Consider the following 23900-nt stretch of genomic DNA (forward strand, 5'->3'; position numbering starts at 1 on the left):
CCGCAGCACTTTGGCCTTTAAACTCCCACCTGAACCCAAGTAGAGGTTTAGACTTATTGAGTGGGCATATTCTGTGTCAGGAGTTTAATTTCATTTTAACCTGCATAATCAACATCCCTTGATTCGCATCAGCTCTATACAGTTTATGTGTGTGCAACATATAAACAGTCATACATTACAAAAATGAGGTTTGTTCTCATTTTCGAATGAAATTAATGTAGACTTGCATTCACTAGAGGAATGTTTCCCTGTTGAATTCACCATCACTACAGTCAGCCGTCAGGGTGGATATTACTGTAAGATACCACTGTGTTAATGTGATACTCTAGAGGAGATGCTATCGCTGAAAACCAGCCAAAAAGCTTTCTACTTCAAGGCAGCGTTCTTGTTTGACCTGCCCGCTGTTGATGGAAACCTCTCACTCGCATGCCCTTTCTCTTCTTCCAGCTTCATTCGGATGTAGATTCAGGAGATGGGAACATTAAATACATCCTTTCAGGGGAGGGAGCAGGCACTATTTTTGTCATTGATGACAAAACGGGCAACATTCATGCCACAAAGACACTGGACAGAGAAGAGCAGGCCCAGTACACCCTGACCGCCCAGGCAGTGGCTCGAGACACCAACAAACCCCTCGAACCTCCCTCAGAATTCATTGTCAAGGTGCAGGACATCAACGACAATCCGCCGGAGTTCCTTCACGCCCCTTACTATGCACGAGTGGCTGAGATGTCCAATGTTGGTGAGTGCGAGCCTCTGGAAAAGCGTATTTGTCAGCTTCTTTCTCTTTCTCTGTGAGCCCACACCTGACAGCTTGTTCCTCATGCATTATTCAAAAGAGCTGAAATCTGACTCTCAGAAAGTGAGTCGGTGCTCTTGTTGCAACTCTTGTTTTGCGACTGCTGGCTTGTCTGGGTGTGTGTGCGTGTGTGCACGCATTTGTTTGTGTGCATGTATTTGTTTTTACTGCATTTTCACTGTGCAATACATCATCAGTAATGCTCTCCTGTCACAGGGTAACGATCTGTTACCCCCAAATGCTCACCTAATACTACTGGGAACTTCCAAAGGCTAGTTTTGCCCAGGTCAATTCCTTATATTTTTAGACAAGTTGGTAAACATGCTAGGTAAATTGATTTGAGTGTGTAAACGGAATTAGATTTCATGGAAATGAGCCCTGCTGAATGCAAAACATTGCATGCACAAAGCAGAGGCAACGGTTTGTATCGTCTAGCTTTAGACTCTAAAATATTCATGTTGCCTTAAAAAAAAAAAAGGTTATTCAAGATCAACTTTATAACCTGAGAAATATCCAAGTTGCTAGTCGCTCTCTTATATCTGTTGTGAACTCCGGTGAGAGGTGTATCTTAGACTGTGAGATCTGTGCAATACCCAAAAGCTATCCCTATCGTGGTTGATGTGTGCTGTACTTTCTCTTCAGGTACTTCAGTGATAAAGGTCACAGCTACAGACGCAGATGACCCTACATACGGCAACAGCGCCAGGCTGGTCTACAGCATCCTGCAGGGCCAGCCTTATTTTTCTGTGGAGCCACAAACAGGTACAGTCATCAGTAATGATATTTTCACTGGTTCGATGTTAGTTCTGTGGAGCCAGCCATGCATTCCGATATGCATCATGAGCAATTTCAAATCATGTTTGGCTTCTATTCATTTGTCACGGTATGAGAAGTGGGAATGAAGAGGGTAGTCCTTTCATGCTTTGCAAGAGCACCTTGCGTTCTCTGAGCTAAATGAACCCGTGGTCACATTAGTACAGTGTCCCGGTGGCAGTGGAATCCCCTACAGCAGTCAGAGGAGATGGAGCAGATGCTGCTAATAAACTGAAGCTCGGCGTTTTGCTCGATCATATTCAGTGCTGCTCATCTGTGTCGTACTAACAAAACCATCCTATAACTATTAATAGTGCATTTGTGGTAAATGCTTCAAGGACCTCAAGAATGAGCAAAATAGCCACATATTTTCCTGGTCTGAAAGCTGATGTGAAGAGTATAGTGCCAGCTGAAAGCTAGAATTTAATTTGACAGCACTATCCTGAAGTGTAGGACCAAGGCCAGTTGCCCTACTGGATAAAAGCTGTCTGTCTATGACACGTGCATGGTAGGATGTGTAGAAGATGGTACATTATGGCCTAAGAGCAGTATGCATTTATTATAGTTTGTAAATGTACTTCTGTAAATAGTAACATATATACAGTAGAAATTGAAGATTAAAAATATACAGTAGAAATTGAAGATTAAAATTATCCAGTATTAAAGACAATACATTTTGCTAAGTAAGCTCGCACAATATATGTAACATATTTAATAAGGAGTCATTGATTTTAAATACTAAATCAGTTATTCTATGCAAATGCATGCATTTTGACAGATTAGTTGAATGAATAATGACAGTCAAATCAAATAACAGAATACAGTTGTACAACTGAATTTAACTTGTAATTTAACAGATTGTTGTAATAGCAATAATGTGTACATTTCGACTAATTGAGTTAGCCTATAGGTCATAATGAGCAATGGAAATGTTTGAATAGTGCATGTAATATTTGCTATGACAAAAAAAAAAAATCAATTCTAACTGTTCAGATGGAATAAATCTCATAAAAGTTGATGAAACGTCATATCAATTAATAAGAGCTTAAGCGTTCAAGAAATCAATGACTGGATAGTCAATGGTCTTGGGTCCATCTTATGTTTTATGTGTTTTATGTGTCTATAGGAATCATTCGAACTGCTCTCCCCAACATGGACAGGGAGGCCAGGCAAGAATACGATGTTGTAATCCAGGCCAAGGACATGGGTGGACACATGGGTGGTCTGTCAGGAACCACTCAGGTTAAAATCACCCTGACTGATGTCAATGACAATCCTCCAAAGTTCGCTCAGGGTGAGAGAATGTATTCTTCCAGCTGTGAATGTTCCCTTCTTTCTATGTATTTCTCTCTTCCCTTATCTCCATCTCTCTTCCATCCATCATTTTTTGTCCCCCTCTATCCTTGTCAGATTGTATTATAGTCACTGTGACCATGCCTTGCTCTTTGGCTGGCTACACACAACATTACTATGACCTCTGCTATGCATGCACCAAGGGAGGAGAGTTTTCTTTTAGCCAATGGACAGCTCTTTCTTCTCCACTCTTCAATCCTCAAACCACATATCAACATTGACAAGCCCTCAGGGACCAAGTCAGAATCTGCTAATATGAGCTACAGATGTTAACATGAAAATATCACAACTTAATTATTCAATTGTTCTTTAAACATTTAGCACGAGCACGATGACATCAAGTTTCTCGAGCATGAAAGGCTGGATGAAATATTTACTGTGTTGTTGTATACAGATGAGTGCAGGAACGGGCTAGTGTGAGTTAGTGCTCACGTGTTTCCAGTGTGACATCAAACTGCACACTAAGCACATCGATTTTATCTGTCTTTTGTTAAAGAAATCGTCCCTATAAATCTCCACCGAGCTTTTGCTTTTTTGTGCACTCGGACCCTCAGGCTCAATAGCAAAGGGCCTTCAAGCTTTTCCCTGACTTAAGCAGAATGCGGCATAGTCCCAGCGCTCCGGCTCCTACACGAGCCCCGTTTTTGGTGTTGGTAGAAACTGTGATTCATGGACCAAAATAAACTGTACATTGCAAGGTTATTGCCCACAATGAGTAGCTTAGGCAAGCATATCCTTAAATCCAGCTTGCTGGTTTTGAGCCGACTGCATGATGGAACATTTCAGGAGCAAGCTAGATTTTTTCATGTGGACACCAGCTTGGCTCAGAGCACAGGTGAGAATGTAAGCTTCAGATTCTTTTATGTGGCTCTGCTCACGCCGAAAAATGCAGCTTTTAGGCTCGATATCGATTCCCAGAGTTGTTTGCACTGTCCAAAACGGACTTTGACACGCGTCAAACTTAGCTCCCCCCCAAAAAAAAGTGTAGATGAAAATTCTCCTTTTCTTTTTTGGTCTGTCGAAGGTCTGATTGAAAAAGCAGACCTCTTTGCACGCCCTGGCCTTTCTCCGCGAGGACTTCCTCCCCATGTGGGAGTTATTTTTGTAGAGGCAGCTGAAGCCTTTGGCTCTCAGCAGACAGGGAGTGGAGCCATATGGTCCTTCTGCGAGCTCCAGCCTCAGGCAGGTGTCTGTTATAGTATTCATACACCCACCCACATACCCATACAGGCTCACTCGAGCCCACAAATATACATTTCACACATGCGCTCCTGATCTCACCAGCTAAGAGCTCACAGGTGTCAGGCAGCTAGCTGAAGGTAGCACCGGCATCATGCAGCGAACCGGCTTTCCATTCCCGAGTGGGGAGTGTGATCATGATTTTTCTTGCCTGTGACTCAGAGATATTATAAACCATATTACCCGCCCACCCCCTTTTTGTTTTTCTTGAGAGCTCCCGGGACTCATTACTCTTCTTCACAGGTGTTTACGCCATGGCGGTTTCAGAGGACAAGGTTCCTGGCGAGGAGGTGGGTCGACTGAAGGCCAAAGATCCCGATCTGGCAGAGAACGGACTGGTGGATTATCGAATCTTAGAGGGAGATGGCATGAACCTTTTCGAGATCACCAAGGACTCGGAGACCCAGGAGGCAGTCATCAAACTAAAGAAGGTGGAGTGTGTGAGAGTGCCAAATATGTATGTGTGAATGCAACTTCTAGTTACATATGCGCAATTGTCAAAAGGGGAGGGGTGTTTCGAATATTGAATTTCTCTGTCCACCTCTTAGTATCTTGATTTCTCTTTTTGAGGAATTGTTTGCATTTTAGCTTATTTGCTTGGTCATTTGTGTTCCTATTTGCATGGACGCTCAAATATGCAGTCTAAGTGCAAGACTGCTGGGCAGTTGGGGTGATTTTTCACCGTTTTCACTCTGTAATTGCAGTGACATTGCCCATCCCTTTCCTATTATATCTGAGATGAGCATTGACTTTCATGGCTGATTCTCTCTGTCCATGTGAGGGAAGCTCATCTGGGCCGTGCTGCCCGGGTTATTCCTCCCCTGCTCTGAGGGCCTGGATTATGCAGACAATTACACAGCCATTCGAGTTAGGCTGCCGCCCATCCGTACCCCCACCTTCCGTGGCCGAGAGAAAACTCACATCGCACCGAGAAGCCTTCTAGCCACTAACCAACTTTAGCCTGAGAGCCAAAGAGACCCAGTCTGCAGCCGTAACACTGCCACCTGCTGGTGATACTTTACCCTTCACCCTCACAGCTCAAGATGTCAAATGATCATCCGCAGAATGATTATTAGAAAGGAAGCATACTGCAGAAAAGAAAACGTAAGAATTATTGCTGCTTGAGCTGTGTAATCCGGTGAAGCATCATCATATTGTGAATGCTGTTTGTGTAAAGGAGGTGTGTATGATGCAGGAAACGATTGAAGGGGGATTTTGTCAGCCTCGTTTCTTTTTTTTTTCTTTCTTTTTTTTTTATGCTGTGGCCACAGCAGTGCTTTTTCAGCCGAGAAGGTTATAAGGAGGGGATGAATCATGCAGAATGGTGAGAGAACAGACAATACGGCATGCCAACAACAATCAGCTTGACGCAATACTGCTTCACTCAATAACACAATGCCTCGCTGATACACCTCTTGGGAAATCATCACCTTTTGCTCTTCAAAGCATGTTGAAAATTAAAGTCGAAATTACTGACGGAATTGCCAGGGTTTTAATCAAGTATTCTGTTTCAACTGCAGGCTGGCGACGCAGGCTGAATATTAAGAGGAGACGTAGCATTATTGTGAATATTATCTGCTCCTGATTAGGTTGGAGTCGGGAGTTATTAGGTGCCAAATAAAGGATTGTTGTAGGAGAGAGAGAGAGGGGGACTGCTGTTGTCAGGATAAACAGAATAGTTTTCGACCTGCTGGAGGAAACAGCTGGGTCATACTTGATTCCAGCGTCGGCAGCTCCATTAAAAAGATCCAAAGAAAATAAAAGCAAGAAAAACAACTTTCAACCAATCAACACACAACTACCTGGCATGTGTAGGTGTGAGTGTGTGTTTGAGTTGATATGTACCCTTTATGTGTAATTCTCACTTGGTAATTTGTGACCGAGAGGTGTGACGGGTGAGACAGGCTAATCAGAAAACAGTCGGATGTGTGAAAACTGGTAATGCAGGAGGACACGAGCGGACCCAATGACTGGCCGCTTGAGCACCATTTTCTTTCCTTTTTTTCATTGTTTTGCTTGCACCTAAATTGCATGAGAATTGTGCCTTTTGAGAATTGTAAAGAATTGGATTCTGTAACGGAATGATGTCTGCATATTCGAATGCTTTCTCATTTCAGCTTCTTTGTAGATTTGGTCTCCTTCCAAAATGTATAACAACAGTGCCCTCTAGTCTGCTTCTTTTACACTTTTCCCTCATTATTATTATTTTTTTATTATTATTATTATTTTAGATGTATTCCAGTGTTTATTTTTCTGTTTCATTTCAGTTGATTTATTGGTAATCTATTTTTTCTTTTTTCTTTTTTTAAATTTGTTTCGCTCAGACTCATTTATTTATTTTATTCACCTTTGGTTCTCCATGCAGTCCAGAAACAATTTACAAAAGGGGTCATTGTCATATTAAAACATGTTGAGTGATTTCTGAAAGTAACGATATATTTTTTTTTTCCTATTGACAGCTTCCATCAAATTGAATCACTAATTAGTTTTCTGACCTCTTGTTTTCAGACTGTGGACTTTGAGACCAAGCGATCATACACACTGAAGGTAGAAGCCTCCAACCCACACGTGGACTCCCGTTTCATTGCCTGGGGTCCATACAGAGATACTACCATTGTGAAAATATCAGTAGAAGATGCAGACGAGCCCCCGACATTTATGGCTCCCGGCTATAACTTTGAGGTGGAGGAAAACGCCCCAGCAGGCACTCTGGTCGGCCGCGTGCATGCCAAAGACACCGACATCATGAACAACCCAATCAGGTACCAAACCACTTCCCGTAAAAAGAATCAGATTACTTTTGCTTTGGCCGTTTTTTTTTTTTTTTTTGTCTGATGACAGTCATTAAAATGTTCAGGGAAATTTGATTTATTAGATATGATTCAAAGAGAGCCTGAGAAAGAAATTATTTATAATTTATTTTTTATTTTTTTATTTTTTAATATATCATCCCAGATATATGATCCCACGCTACACAGACTTGGAAGAGTTTTTCATCATTAATCCTGAAGACGGCATTATTAAGACCACAAGGCCTTTAGATCGGGAAACACAAGCTTGGCACAACATCTCCGTCAGTGCTACAGAGATTGGTAGGTCACTCATCTCTTTCTTTGGGCTTTTAAATAACAGAGCAGCCTTGCATGTTGTATTTTTTTTCCCTCACCGAGCTCTTCAGCTCTCTCTGCACCCTGCTCTTATGTGGTTGTAGTGTCGCCAGGCCTCCTGCATGATTTCAGAAGAGACAACCACAGATTACCTCTTCAACCTTCAAATGATAGCCTCAGTTCAGTGATCAGTGCGTAACTGGCCTTAAAATGTTATATATTTATTTTTGTGTGTATGTGATTTCCTTGAGGGGCAGTCAGTGTTTGTTTCTGGTTGTAGCTAAAGTTTCTGTGTGATAAATGTGACACAGAAAAATGTCTGTGATTATTTCAACCATCAAAAAGTCATATCTAAAGACTGCATCAAAAATATTCTTTGGTTATGTGGAAGACACTGCTTGTGTCTGGAAGCAAAAAAACAAGGCATTCAGTAAACCTGATCATTTCAGATTGGACTCCGGGCTTTTTCAGGGCTGCTTTGACCATTCTGGTTGTGTCTTGTCACTCACGTCCTTCCACTAAGGGCTACCTAATTTTTTTATTTTTTATTATTTTTTTAATTTTTAAAACACATTGTATTAATGATAAATCTAAGTCTCTTTTTAAATGCTGTTGTTGTCCCAGGTGGCCATCACCAAGATGCAAAAGTACGAGTCAATATCAAAGTCAAAGATGTGAATGACAATGCTCCAGAATTCGCAGCTCAAAATGAAGTGCTCGTCTGTGAGAATGCCAGCCCTGGAAAGGTAAGTCAACCAAGGTTTTTATTTATTTCATTTATTTTTATTACTTATCAAGGGTGATTCTATGATTTTTTCAACTGGTGGGCACAAGAGGGGCCACAGTTACTGCAAAGGGGCGATCTTATTTTGTGCATTTGGTCACACTATATGTTAAGGTCCGATTCTAGGACTAGGAAACTAGTTAAAAGTAAAAACTTATTAAATATACATTTCTAATAATAATATGCAAATGCATTATAATATGTATAAATGACTGCAATTCTATTGATTCTATATGGTTTTTAACATTATTTTTTAAAGATTAATCACATACATTGTATGATTTGATTCGCCATTTTGCTTGCAATTTCAGTTGTGTGTCATCAGAAAAATAAAAACACCAAACAAACAAAAGACACATACACACACACACACACAATTTTTTTTTTTTAGGAAAACCTTGCTTGTGTTTGTACATTCAGCCTCAGAGCATTGTTATTAGCATTATCTTGGTTTAGGAGCTAACATTGAACATAGTCTGTCCTAACACTGAAAGACAGCATTGAAATCGAGCACTGCAACTCGCTAGTAAAAAAAAAAAAAAAAAAAAAAAAATACACCGGCTCCTATTTGCACTAAAAAAAGTTTCAATAGTGATAGATGATGTTTACACTAAGAGAAAATAACATATTTGTAAACTATAGTGCAAATAGCAGCATCTTTTTTTATGTGATATGCTTTTTAAACTAAATGCAAATAGCTATTTACACTATATTAAAACTATATTTATACTACGTATTGCAAAAAGTGGCAATAAATGCACCTCAGTATTGTAGTGCATTATAAAACAGTTACAATAATAACTTTTTGTGAAAATTTTAATTTTAATTCAAAATTTTATTGAATGGATGCCACCAAATACATGTATTTGGAATACAAAATACTATTTTGTATTTTGTATTTAAATACATTTCATCTTATTATTTTAGTAGTTTCAATCCATAAATCCATCAAATACTTTTTTGCCAATCAACCTTTTTATTAGACCGCTGATTTCCTATATCAACAAGTATACAAAAATACTAAAAACAAAACACTAAGATTAAAGGTATTTAAATACAAATTACATTAGACTTTTTTCAAAGGTATTTAAAATACAAAATAGTATTTCAAATACATGTATTTGAAATACAGCCCATCCCTGCAGGAAATAATCTAATGAGGAGCGTGATACCTTATGTATTTTGAAAATACTAAATTACTCAGATTAAATTATTAAATGTAAAATACATTCGATTTTTTTCGAAGGTATTTAAATACAAAATAGTATTTTGTATTTTAAATACATGTATACAAATACATGTAATTTTGACTAGCTCACATGTTAGTGTAATTAGCTCGCTATCCTCAGTCCTGGTTGTTGAGAAGATTTGCAAAATTGTTAATTATTCAAATGCAAGCTGAAAGATATGATTTTATGTTAATTATTTTTTTGAGTGACGGACACATAAAAGGTTAGGCCAATCAGTTTTTGGGGGGCCAGTGCCCCCACAGCCCCTCCCCTGTCTATGCCACTGGCACTTGTTAAATAATTATCAACACTTTACAGTAAGGTTCATTAATATTTCTTAACGTGAATGAAACTTATACATATATAAGTATTGTAATGGGTTTATGTTATCAGTGCATATGTACATAAACTGCTATTCAGAATCTGGGATAAGTAAGAATGTATTAATTACTTTAATCCAGCAAAGGTGCATCAAAAGTTACAATAAAGCTGTTTACAATATTACCAAATATTGCTATTTCAAATAAATGTTGTTCTTTTGAACTTTCTATTCATCAAATAATCCAGAAGAAAAATTTGCTTGGAAATTTATTATCACTTAGTTACCTTAATTGTCACTTAATTGATTCCTGTGTCTGAGAAATGTTTGACTTTAAATAAGCACAAGAAACTGTTAATGAATTAGCTATTTCTTAAAAGAGGTCACAACTTCCATCAAATCATCATCATATTGATGTCTAAATTTAATCAATGCAATGTTCACTTTCCATTTTTTGGGCAGTTGCAAGTTTGAATGAGTAACAGAAAAAAAGAGAAAAAGAGAGAAAAAGAGATGAAAGAGGAATACATTTATTTAGAGGCATGCCCTGGTGATCTTAACCAGTTTAATATGACCTGATTTGAACTCTCTGCTCCACAGCTCATTGAGACAGTTAGTGCTACGGATAAGGATGAAATGGCCCACCGCCAGCACTTCCACTTCAGACTGGCCCCTGAGGTCGCTAACAACCACAGTTTCTCCGTCAAGGACAACAGAGGTGTGTGACACACAAAACACTCCGTAATAGAATCATTTGCACCGAAGAACTGCTTATTTCAAGCCAAGGAAACTGCCTAAGGGAACGCGGCCAATTGAAAACACAAAATATTTTAGTCTCTTTCCAAACCAAATTAGTTTATCCATGTGTAGGAGTGAGTGTCTGCAGTGTTGATAATTAGGTCATGATGAGGTGGGCAAACTCAAATCAGCCTTCTCTCTTATTAATTATGGAGGCGTCACTCTCGTTTGAGCTTCTCCATCTGTGGATTCGAAACGTGGGTGAGGCCCAGCTGGTAGGCAGCCCTGTTTCTATCTGTTTCTCAAGCATCCTGCTTGGTGTGCCCAGAAAACCTTCAGCAACATACTTTAGTCCAATAGTCTTTCCTCAAACAGGTAGATACAGGTCTGAAGACCATGTAGGAGAGCCCCTCCTACTGTAATGTGAGAGTCAATCAATGGAAAACAAGTAGTCTCAATTTAGAGGCAATTGAAGAGCCTCTCTAAAGAGTGTTGTGACTGGGTGCTGATTTTGCTGCTTTTATATGAACTTATTATGTGGTGGCTCTTGGTATATTACAAGCCAAAATATGTATGCTTCAAAGAAACTGTGAAACCGTGTTTACATTGCTTACAAGGAGCTTTGGTGTTATTTTAGAATGCTTAGTGTGACTGTTAATATAATGATAGTAGTCTAACATATGCCAACAAACTAATCTATGTTCTACCTATGGAGCTGTTGAATTTTTTTCTCGTAAAACCTGGAAAATAATCAGCATTTCAAAGCCATCAGATCAGAAATGTTTGATTGTTTTTTTGTTTTTGTTTTTTACTTCAGATTTTCCCATTTCGTTTACATAAATAACAACCAGCCATACCTTAAATAGTTTTCCATTGCTACATAAGCACTACAACTCAAGGTTGTGGGTTCACATGTGCTTAAAGAATCAGACAACTGTAGCTCCATGTAACATAACCATATTTTACCATGGACCTATTTTACTCGAAAATCGAAAACCTTTTCTATTCTAAACACCCGAAGGGACCCCATGGCAAAATAGCTTTCCAGCTTGGCTTACAAATTGACATCATTGACTGAGCTGCTGTTTTCCATTGGCTTATTTATGATTGTGCTGTATTTCTCTTTGACCACCAATAGATTGGAAATATCATGAAATCCAATAAAGGCATCTGTAGCTGATTCCAGTAACTCCACATAATTGTTGCCTGACTGAGTAAACCATGTTAATTGTTTTTTTAAAGGGTGAATGTTTACCATCACAGTTCTGTTTAGGCTTTTTTCTTGGTTAATAGAGCGGACTGATGTGAACAATGAAGTTGACGGAGTGAAAGAGAGAGAGAAATGAGTGTCTTTCCCATTTGGTCTGCTTTAATGAGAAAGGAGATGAGCACTTTTTAGCAGGCCATTTCAAAAGCCAACAATATTAGGGAGAGAGATTAGGCTACTAAGATTGACTGGCTTTATCAGGATCCGGAGACTTTCAAATGGATACAGTTTTCAACAGCTTTGCCCACCCATTTATCTGAAGCGCCATTATGCACAACTCTCCACACAGAGGCTCTGACAGCGCTCCTCTTATAAGACATACGTAATGAAGGCCTGCTGATTATACATGTGCATGAACTCTAAATATTAAGTTTATGGAATATTATGTGTTTAGTAATATTTAATTTAAAAATGCATCAGATCTGGTTATGAGCTTCAAGGTTTCAGAGTGCCAACTGAATTTAATGGCAGGGATTATTTATTATCCAGCAATTTCATTATTTATTTTAATTATCAATTATAATATGCTGATTGGGTGCTCAAGAAACATCTATTATTATCAGTGTTAAAAACAGTTGTGCTTCTTAGTTATTTTATGAAAACCAAGATTTCTTCAGGATTATTGGAAGTGTATCATGTGATCATGGCCAACCCACTCATGCTCCCCCACTCATGCTCATGGTCCCCCAAAAGCACAACATCATGAACAAGGACCCAGAGAAGCTCTTTCGGGTTCAAATGTTGCAAATCCAGGCTTCACACAGCCCATGATAATCTCACTGACAGAATATGAATTATAATGGATGACGTTATATTGATTGATCCTGTCCATGGTGTCAGGCTATATGAGCGTTGTAGCCAAATCATTAGTGGCCTTCCCTGACAGAGTCACTGAAGGTTGAAGAAAGTGGTGCCAGTGGGAGTGAAAATGACTAAACCCCAGGCCCCTAAATGAACTCACTCCATCTACGCCTTCAGCGTGACCTTGCGCTGAGTCAAAATGCGCTGGCACTGATCCATCTCTCCCAGTTGCAAATAAAACCAATACCGCTCCCTCCACTCTAACTATGATTACACTTCCAAAAGCTGATAAATGTTCTCAATATTAAACATGAATTTAATATTGGTTGATTCACACCTCATTGACTCTCACCGGTGGCTGTGGGTAGTTCTCATGGCACCTGAACTCCAGGGAATGGAAAACTTTCCCGTAATTCTATTCAGCACATTAACCACTCTGTTGTGTTTTTACTAAAATCCTCATCAGCTGAAGTAAACATTCCATCAATGTTCCTCTGTTGTTTCCACAGATAGCACCGCTAGCATCATTGTGATCCGGAAGGGCTTCAGCAGAATGACCCAGGATGTGTATCACCTTCCCATTGAGATCAATGACAATGGTGTACCCCCGATGAGCAGCACCAATACTCTTATAATCCGTGTGTGCAGCTGCGACAGTAAAGACACCATCCTCTCCTGCAATGTCGAACCTTTCATCCTCTCTGCAGGGCTCAGCACCGGAGCTCTGATTGCCATCTTGGCCTGTATTGTTATTCTACTAGGTAAACCTAATTATATTTGTATATGAATATACAAGCAAAGCAACCATGTGTAAATGATAGAGGTCCTGGTTGGTTGGTTCAAACATGTCATAGGAACCTGATGCATGTCGATATTTGCAAATTTTATAGAACAGGTGCTCTACAGAGAATGTCCCAAGGTTACGAATGTAACCCTAGTTCCTCGAAGGAACGAGACGCTGCGTCGAATGCTTTGGGGGAACGCCTTTGACAAGACCGACACAGAGCTGCCCTGTGGAGAAAATCTGACCAATTGCTTGTTTGCTACGCTCCTCCTAAAAAGGGTTTTCCTGCCTCTAAGCAGACCCTAAATCGTTGGATAGTCGAGGCTATCAACGTATCCTATGAGTCCTCTTGTCTTCCCACACCTTTGGGAGTCAAGGCTCACTCTAAGGCTTTCTCAGCAGGTGTCTCCCTCTTGGACATCTGCAACGCTGTGGGATGGTTCTCGCCCTCTACATTTGTCAGATTCCACAGGCTAAATATGCGAGCTAATCCTGGCTCTTCTGTTCTCTCGCCTTAGCTGTGCTCTTCGGATACACACTAGGCAGGGGTTTGGAAGTCTGGCAGAGTGGGCACATCATTCCCCAAAGCGTTCGACGCAGCTCAAGTTCCTGAAGAAGAAAATCCCAAGGTTACAAATGTAACCCTAGTTCCTCGAAGGACGAAATGCTGCGTCGTATCGCCATACTACCGGCACCCCAATAATGTTCAAATGATTGAATTAAATACATGCATAAATGCTTTGACTGTATAAAGTGAACATAGAAGATCACATGAATAGATTATATTTATGTTGGAATTTAGGTTGAAGAGTTGTTACTGTATGTTTCGATAAAAAAAGTAAAAAAGAAATAATAATAATAATAATAGGATCAATTTTTGAACAGACAGCAACATATACATATTTGGGAAACCATACAAATTTAGTAACCTTACGAGGGATTTCTAATTTTGTCTAATGTGTAAAGCTTGTCAAGTCATATGGAAGAGCTGTAATATAACAGTTCATCATTTCCCAAAATATATTAGCTGTCTCAAGACTTCTCAAAGAGCCGTATTAAAACATTGCGTTTAATGGGAACACTTTATCTTCACAGTCAAATCTTTCCAGCAACTACATTTAAGAAAACAGTTTCTGATGTGATTACTTGTAGGGAAGCAGCATAGCGATTCCAACATAAGTGACAGATGCTATTAGCATTGGCTTAACATTTGTTTTCATGTCTACAGCGATCGTGGTGCTGTTTGTGGCCCTGCGACGCCAGAAAAAGGAGCCTTTGATTGTATTTGAGGAGGAAGACATTCGGGAGAACATCATCACCTATGATGACGAGGGAGGGGGCGAGGAGGACACAGAGGCATTTGACATCGCCACCTTACAGAATCCAGACGGTGCCAATGGCTTCCTGCCCCGTAAGGACATCAAGCCCGAGCTTCAATATCCGATGTGCACTAGGCCCATTGGCAACAGTGTAGACGTGAATGATTTCATCAAAACGCGGATTTCTGACGCGGATAATGACCCCACAGCACCCCCGTATGACTCCATTCAGATCTACGGTTATGAAGGTAGAGGCTCTGTCGCCGGCTCTCTGAGTTCCTTGGAGTCGGTGACCACAGATTCAGACCTGGACTACGACTACCTTCAAACCTGGGGGCCGCGCTTCAAGAAACTTGCCGATCTTTACGGCACCAAAGACTCGGCTGATGACAACTCTTAACATTTGCTCAAATAAGTCCTTTCATCAATTCATCTCCTTCCACCCAGCCCTCATCCACTAACTGTGTGTTTTGTGAAGTTTACTATAAGTATTCCATGAGTTTTTAACTTTATAGTAAACTTTAGTTTTTTTGTAAGTATACGCGCAGTATACTATATGCTGGGAGTGTCATTGGTATATTCACAATGTGCTGGGGGGAGTCAGAAGTTTAGATATTATTATTATTATTATTATTATTATTATTTTTTTTTTTTTTTTCAAAAACAACAACAAAAAAGATTAAAACACATCTGTGGTGGACGTGTCACTGTAGTGTGTATGAAATAAGGAAACGTGGCAAAGTTGTTTAAGAACTGAAGAACATTACGTTTCACTTTTGATGTTTGTAGGTTCTTACAGGTTTGAGGTTATGGATGTGGATCACAGAGAGTCATGGATTTGCTGATACTGTGAACGAGCTCACGAAGAAATAAAAACAAAAACAGTTGCCTTATTAATAATCTGGAGTGAACGTCAGCAAATTAAGTCTTCTGTAACTTCTGTAGCGCCTCCATATTGTCTTTGGAGATATTGTCCAAACAGGTCCTTTTATTTATTTTATTTTGTTTTGTTTTATATATATATATATATATATATATATATATATATATATATATATATATATATATATATATATATACACACATTTGGAAGCAGATGGATCCCGCAAAAAATGGTGTTTCTGTCATCTAGAATAAAAGGAAAAGAAAAAAAGCCCAGTTCCATCTACGAACAATCACAAAGAAAGACCTGTGATCTCAAAAATCGCCTTAACTAATGGACACTCTTGCAACGCAGTGCATTTTTTTTTTTTTTTTTTTTTTTTTTTTGTAACTTGAAAGCTATATCCTAAAGCAAGCTAAAGTCCTTATAACGTATGTACAGTACAATGTGCAAAATATGTCTCTTGAGGATCAATCTTACACCGAACAGGTTATGTAAATCTTTCTTTTTTTTTTCTTTCTTTTTATATATATATATATATATATATATATATATATATATATATATATATATATAATTGTATTATGACCGTTATTGTTATTATTTTTTTATTATTTTCTTCAGTTTTCTTAATTTCTCATTCTCTTTAATGGCTTATGTTATCCTCCTTGGTGAGAAATTAGCAGTCTGTCTTGTTGCAGTGAGAAATGGCTAATTTCTATGTCGATTTTATGGTAACTATTTGTAAAATTTTAAAAGTTCTTATTTTAGTATACATACAAAAATATCAGTATTTCAACATGTAAGGAAAATATTACAGCATCACACTTATATTTTATCAACATTGTACTGTTGCTTTATTATGTGCTTCAATCTAAGAAGCAAAAACTTTGAAATAAATGCTTTTTTTATTAAAATGATCAATGGCGGTAAGGTATTTGTGGGAACACTATGTATCAGTGCTTTGCACAACATAATAGCAATAGCACAACTCATGACAGAAACACAAAGGTTGAATATGAATGCAGTGCAGTGCATGAGTTGCATTAGCACTCGCAGAGACATGCAGAGCTTTTCACCGGCCGCTTCTGTGCTTTCCAGTGGTAGGTCTCTCCCTTGTCTCCCAGCAGAGAGGCTTGCATTCTTTCCTCTCCCAGGGTGCCGCACACTGAAAGGTCAATGTGCACTTTGTTAAAAAAAAAGAAGAAAAGAAGTCTTACATAAAACCGAACTTCAGCCCACCTGAACGAGATTGGACATTTCCCTGAAGGGCCTTGAAAATAAACAGATGAGCTCTGCTGCAGGCTCTTCTCGCCCATGCAGGGAGACTACATTAGCTGTAACTTTGAATGAAGTGAAGCACAGGAAAAATCCTCTGATGACAAACCCTTCCCTTTGGAACCATAGCCCTTTGCTATCCTTCATGGAATCCTGCTGGGTGTCCTTAACAAGCAGCTAAAATGCATGCCCTTTAAAAATAGTGGTTTGGGTTTATTCCACTGGTGTTATTGTCAGAGAGGATATGGCTGAGTAGGAAAAATTATCACTCTTCATGAGTTTTCTTGTCATGTATCTAGACGTGTTCTGTCGGAGACACACTAGCATTGGGTGGCATTCGCTTGTTAGCTGATTACTGATTTTGAACCAGTGGTCTACAGATGCATGCCAATCGCAATCGCCAGATTTCAACAAACACGGCTGATCGTTTTGGAATGTGGTTTACTATTCCTGAAAAATGTTCTGTGTGGATTGTATAAAATTTAGTATGAAACTTTTTATTGAGTCAAATTGAGTGCAACAGCCAAATTCCCACTCCGATGAGGCATGGCAAATGATTGAACCTAATGTTGATTTCCTTTCAAAACACTGTAATATATTGTAATAGTCTAATATTTTAACAGTTTTAAAAGTTCTTATTTTAGTATATATAGAGAAAATATTATATATATATATATATATATATATATATATATATATATATATATATATATATATATAGTTTTTATATACTGTATACAATCAACAACTTTAATTAGATAATTTTAGATTTCTCTCATTAAAGGGGTCATATGATGTTGCTAAAATAACATTATTTGTTGTATATGGTGTACTGAAATGTGCTTTTGTGGTTTAAGGTTCAGAAAACACCTTATTTTCCACATACTGTCAATTATTTTTTTCTCCTCTATGCCCCGCCTTTCTGAAACGCATATTTTCTTTACAAAGCTCATCGGTCTGAAAAGCAAGGTGTGCTCTGATTGGCCAGCTATCTAGTGCATTGTGATTGACCGAATGCCTCAAGCGTGTGACAGAAAAGTTACGCCCTTCACCATACTGTGATGGCATGTCCTTGTCAGAATACTGGTGACAAGGACAGGACAAAAACAATAAAACGCATAATAAACGAGGCAGCTGTTGCATCCAGTGGGGACATAATTAATGATTATAATGACTTGTACTGTCTTTTTATGCATTGAGTTGTGTAAACAAAACCATTTCTGCAGCGGCTGCCTGTGGCTAGAGTGAGGAACGGCAATGGTCCACTGAGTGAATTTGATGTATTTTCTCAACAACGAGCAACGAATCAGCTCTAGGCATTATAAAGTGGATATCATTCTCTTTCAGAAGGCCAAACAAAGTAGTTTCGCTCTCAAAATTAAGCACAATGCGTATCCACGATGGTGATAACAGCAATAATTAAAGGTGCACCTTCTTTCTTTGTATGAACATTTGGGCGGCATTATGTAAATCTTCCCCCACAGTGACAGACATGTGGGGGCGTGTTAAAATGAGCTGTTTTAGGCGGCATGGAGTAGTCTTAACTTTTATAAAGATGATCTCTTTGCAATTGTGACTTTAATCTTTGCAACTTTACAGATCTTCTTTATGCAGCGGTAGCTTGTAACACTCCAAAGAGAAAGAAAAAAAAATTGAAATCACATTATACGACACCTTTAAAGCCGTTAAGAACACAGTCTTTTACCTTTGTCTTTTTGTCAGATTTTCAATAACATTTTGCTTCAAATTCTACTTTGTACTGTTGCTCACCTTGTAGCTGGTTGCTTGGTTAATGTCTTATAGCCTTTTTCAAAATCCCTATGGGGAAAATAAATGGATAAAATACTTCTGGAACCAACAACGCTGAGAAAAGGGGGTTGCACTCTTGATAAACAGAAAATGCACAAGAGGTAACTTTTGCATTTACACACAAATGACTGTGAGTAGTTTTTTTTATTATTATTATTTATTATTATTATTATCACGTGTCCTTTCTTTTTTTTTTTTTTTTTTTTTTTTTGATGAATGAAGATCAATATAAATAGGCCTCTTTTTATCTTCTGGTTAACCGGTTCTCTCAACCAAACCCACATGTTATTAGTCTGAATGTTCTGGTCATTATCCTGCCACCCTCTGGGACCTCTGGGTCCTACTAACAGGGCTTGGGTGATTCCTATAACCTCTGTCTCTCCTCAGTGTCTAGGGAGTGGATAGGGAGGGGCAGATTGCAGCTCTAACTCGTATCTCAAGGATCTATACCAAAAGTGTCAGATTCTTCCCAGGGAACAATGAATCAATAGTTCCTTCCTGACACTGGCGCTGAAAGCATTAAGCGTGGTTGGGTGCACTGCGATGTATCTGGGATAGAGAAAAGGGTGAAGGAAGCTGATTCAGACCTACACAAACAAAAAAAGAAAAGAAAGTCCTAGAAACCAAGAAAATCCTATACAAATATTTGCATATGACAGTATCAAGCACAACATAGGGGTAAACTCTCTGTGTAAAAGTCAGAAACACTGCAGGTAATCAGATAAAAACAACAATGCAATGCATACTTACCAAAATCAATTCCAGTGACAATAAGGGTTCAAGATCAAAATAATTTTGTAAGGGGGTCACATTGTCTCATAGCAGCTGTGTATCTGTATTCTATAGCTAAGGGACAGTTTGCAAAAAACAAAAAAACAAAAAAAAATCTATAAACATTTGTGTATGTGGGTGTTTGGGTGTGAAGCATATAGCACCTCCACTATCTTCTTTATAGTGCTTAGCAGTGCTAAAGTGAGCAAATATTAGCCAATTAGTAGTATTATTACATACACATTTTATAATAATTACAATTTATATATATTTTTTTTTATGAATTATAATTATTAAATATATGTATATGTTACTAAAATAATAAAATAATATTTACAGTGCACACATATTTTATTATGTATTACAATCAAGATTTATTACATTAGCAGCAGTAAGCCATTATTCCCTTTGTGTTGTCTTTAAGCACTAAGCCCTCAATTAAGGATTGTAACTGCTCTGACTGATTTTGTCTTGTTTGCTTTATAGGATTGCTTTCAACAGGAATACAAGAAGATTTGCTGTTGTTTGACTGTTACAAGCTGATTGTTAAGCTTGTAAGCCTAAAATACAGAGAGACTATTAAAGCAAAGTCATTGGGCTCAAATGTTTGTGAAGAAAGAAAGAAAGAAAAAAAGAAAAGGACGACTGGAGAACATCTCGTGTTTGACCTTGAATGGAAGTTAGAAGAACTAAAGGCTTCTGGAATTTTCCATGATGACTTTTGTGCAGATAACATGTTGAAAAGAAAAAAAGGTGTAGAAAACAAAAAAACAAAAAAGTTCAAACATGTTATATGATTTATGGTGTGTCATAGGAAACTAGCAATAGCTTAGCTTCCATAACTCACTGCAAGATCCTTGCAAAGCTTCAGGGCCGTATTGCTTTTCTTCTCTGTTACCCTCACCCACAGGGATGCATGGATACATTTTTCTTTGTGCCCCAACAACTTTGCACAGTTTTTGTTGTTCTTCACAAAATAAACACAGAACACCTGGGACAGTCATACAGGACCAACATTTACCTCAAAGCATGGTAAACACGATAAGTAAAACAACAACAGCAGCAGCAACAGCAACAACTGTGAGTTATCCAAACTAATACCAAGGCAAACTGCAGTAAGTGAAGTTACCTGTTGTCTGCCTTGGTTTCCTGTGGTAAATGATGGCTGAAATCGCCAATTTGCCTTTTTTTTATTTTCTGAATCCCACATGTTAACTGAATACAGACCAAAGATTACCTGTTAGATTTACCCAAAATGAATTATATTTTATGTTTAACCACTAAAGAGACATCAGAGCCAGCGGCACATATCAGAAGGTCTAACCGAGCTGAAGCTGCTCTCGGAGGATACACGATCACTGAGCTCCCGCTGATCGTGTGGAGCTCACCGTCTCAGAAAACGGCAAAACACATTTTTTAAATAGGGGCTGCCTTTATTAAAAAAAAATAAAAATAAAAAAATTGAGTTTTAAACAACTACATTCTCGCCTGAAATACTTTTACATTTACATTTCATGACATATTAACAGTAATATTTTGAAAATGATCCGAATAAATGGTGGTTGAAATCACAGTGCTGTGTGAACTCAACCAATCAGCATGTTTAGCGCCCAAGTCCCGCCCCCGAATATTCTGGAACTTCAAAAAGGTACTTCCTCGGCAGCAGGGCATTTTTTTACCCAGAACTTTACTTAGTTCCTGCTTCCAGCGGTGGAAACACACCGAGTACCGGCCCGAAGTCTCAAGTTCCTGGATAAAGTTCCTGCGGTGGAAATGCGGCTATTGTTAGGAAAAGCTAAAATTGTGTGGATTTCAACTACTTGGTCTGTAATTAATTACTTTTTAAATAAAATGAGCAAAACTCTTTGTGGTGAAAGGAGCATTGTGATAAGATGATCTTGAAGCTTAATACGGAGTAATTTTAACATTCACAACATCCAAACACCAATAAAACTATTTAAGTTATTAAAAACATGTAGCTAGAAACACAAAAAGAAAGCTGGATGAACAATTATTATTATTATTATTTTTTAGTTTGTAGATACTGCACTTTGCTTTTGCAATAGTGATTTAGTTGTATAGAGTCATACAAAGTCAGAGTGCAGTATCTGCATTTTAGTGGTCAAAGGTCACGGTTTCTATCTGTAAAAAAAAAAAAAAAAAATCATGCTAAAAAGTCTTTAAATTAATGCATTGCCACTAATTTCCCCACAACATGTTTGACTGGCTGATGTAAAATCTTTAAATGTATTTTTCTCAGTGTCAGTGTTTGCGTAGTTGCTGCACTTTGCCTTTGTAGGTCAGTATATGTCAGATAGGAATTAGAAACACTAACAAAACACTACCACAACATACTATAGTTCTCTGATAATAACATGTTTTGAGTTTTATTTTAAACGTATTCATTGGTACACCGATGGTAGTATGTTGGAGTACTACATTTTGATGTAACCTGAATTCGGTCATCTTCCTTTGATTGATTACACTTTATTCTCTCCATGAATATAGCCTTAGAAGCTGGTATGGTGTTTACAAGAAAAGTAGTCATGCCACAGTACATTTTTGTAAGGAAAACAACATCTGTAGCGATGTATAAACTATACGATCCCTCATTGCTGCTTAATAATGACCTTTTTGTAGCTTTCCACTGTGTTCCAGTCCTTTAGTATGAATGTCCTAACATTCTTTGTGTGCTCATATAAGAACAGGTAGTGTCACGTGTGACAACAGCCATTATGACATGGGAGTTAGCATATTTAGGCCAGCGTATTCTGGATTGGGGAAAAGCTTCTGAGAATTATTTCTGGACTCACAGAGGACCAGCAGTGTGAAAACAATTAAGATTTTTTTTTTTTTTTTTTTTTTTTTTCGTTTCCTTTTTTTTTTTTTTTTACTTTAATTAACATTTTTGTTAATATAATTGTCTCCAAGGAGTTAATCACTAGAGGTGTGGCTAATTAAAACATATATCCTTCAAACTCTTAATAAGAAGGCACAATGATGCATAATGATGTGATAGATGTAATCTGGCTTGTCTATTCCACAATCAGCACTTCTGGAAATGTTCTGAATTGTCAAATGGGTTGTCAAGATCCCTTGTCAACCCCTTCACAAGACATAACCTAATATGCGATATCAGGGACTGAATGATCAGTGAAAAAATATAATAATCAAGTAGGCTATATAATATAAGGTAGCCAATACAAGCTGGAATCTCATTTATATCTAATTATGCAATTTTTGTACCTAATTGTATTTGCATTAAAAAAAAAAAAAAACGCCAAGATGCTCATAAATTCTAAATATACGCATTCAAAAAAAAAAACGTATGTGCAAAACTGAGTTAAATAAACTTTTATTCTCCTAACACACAATGTCATCAAACCAAGGACTGATGAGGTCAAAGCCGACTGTAGTGCCACTTTCATTCCCCTTCAGTCACAAATTACCACTTATGCTTCAATAATCATGCAATGTTGAGATGTGTGTTTATGTGTGTGCATGTGATACTGATGTACTTATGAGAATGTAAGAGCTCTGATTGTTCTACTTGACAACAAGCATTATCTGCAGTCCCCAGTCAAATGTTTCATCACAATAGAATAAAACATTCTGTAGTAGAATGATGCAGTGAGCACAAACACTGATTTTAATTTGATACACAAAAAGACTCAATATGTTTTGAATGTGTTGTAATCTAAATCAGCTCAGTTTTTATCCATTAGCATATTGCAATAAAATCTTAGATTTATTCAATTATTCATATTTGTTTAAGCTAAGTCTGCTTGTGGGCTCAGGGGAGATGGTTGGTGCCAGCATGATGAGTGTGCATTTGGGTCTGACAATCGCATCAGAGAGCCAAGGTAGGGGACAGATTGTAGAGATTTTACTTGTGCCCGGCTGTCATGGCAATGACAAGTCATTACTAAACTGGCTTCACAATCGAATCCCTGGGCACCAGCAACTGATGCACCTCAGATGTTTATCCAGCAAAGCCTAAATCTGCAACTTGATTACAATGCCCACCAAATAATAATCTTTTCATGTAATGACTGCTATCTTTGTATTTCTAATAAGGCTTTCTTGCCCAGAAAAAAAAAAAAAAAAAAAAAAAAAAAAACTTTTATATAAGGCAAAAATAAAATCTTAAACATCTTAGTGAAGTACTGTATACAGTATGTAAGGTGTCCATTGTGACCCTTTTTTTAATTTGTATTTGTATTTTTCTTTCACGTTGAATGATATTATGAATTATGAATTAGTATATTTATATTTATATTATTATAAATATTGAAATCAGTTGCGCTGTGTAATATTTTTGTGATTACTTTTTCCCAGAAATCTTTAATGGATAGAAAGTTCAGAACAACAGTATTGTTTTTTTCTTGTTTTATTGATGTAAAATATTTTACTGAACCCACACTTGCAGTGTAATACTATTTAGTGATAACCGTAATGTATTTACACATACAGTCATGGCCAAAAATATTGGCACCCTTGGTAAATATGATCAAAAAAGGCTGTGAAAATTAATCTGCATTGTTAATCCTTTTGATTTTTAATTTGAAAAATTCACAAACATGTAACCTTTCATTGGATAACAAGAT

At 37.8% G+C, this 23900-nt stretch overlaps 1 protein-coding gene across 1 annotated transcript in view; it reads left to right on the top strand.

Annotated features, from left to right (window-relative positions):
* LOC128016718 (cadherin-11-like) overlaps positions 1-16351 on the top strand; it is a 56949-nt gene extending 40598 nt beyond the window's left edge. Inside the window, exons 3-12 of the mRNA XM_052601426.1 lie at positions 448-742; positions 1442-1561; positions 2739-2906; positions 4448-4635; positions 6713-6966; positions 7160-7296; positions 7936-8057; positions 10244-10361; positions 12959-13210; positions 14462-16351. Of these exons, the coding sequence (XP_052457386.1) occupies positions 448-742; positions 1442-1561; positions 2739-2906; positions 4448-4635; positions 6713-6966; positions 7160-7296; positions 7936-8057; positions 10244-10361; positions 12959-13210; positions 14462-14952 (2145 nt within the window). The 3' untranslated portion in view covers positions 14953-16351. The remainder of the gene's footprint in view (positions 1-447; positions 743-1441; positions 1562-2738; positions 2907-4447; positions 4636-6712; positions 6967-7159; positions 7297-7935; positions 8058-10243; positions 10362-12958; positions 13211-14461) is intronic.
* Positions 16352-23900: the final 7549 nt, after the last annotated feature.

The sequence above is a fragment of the Carassius gibelio genome, chromosome A7 (genome assembly GCF_023724105.1).
Source record: "Carassius gibelio isolate Cgi1373 ecotype wild population from Czech Republic chromosome A7, carGib1.2-hapl.c, whole genome shotgun sequence".
NCBI lineage: Eukaryota > Metazoa > Chordata > Actinopteri > Cypriniformes > Cyprinidae > Carassius > Carassius gibelio.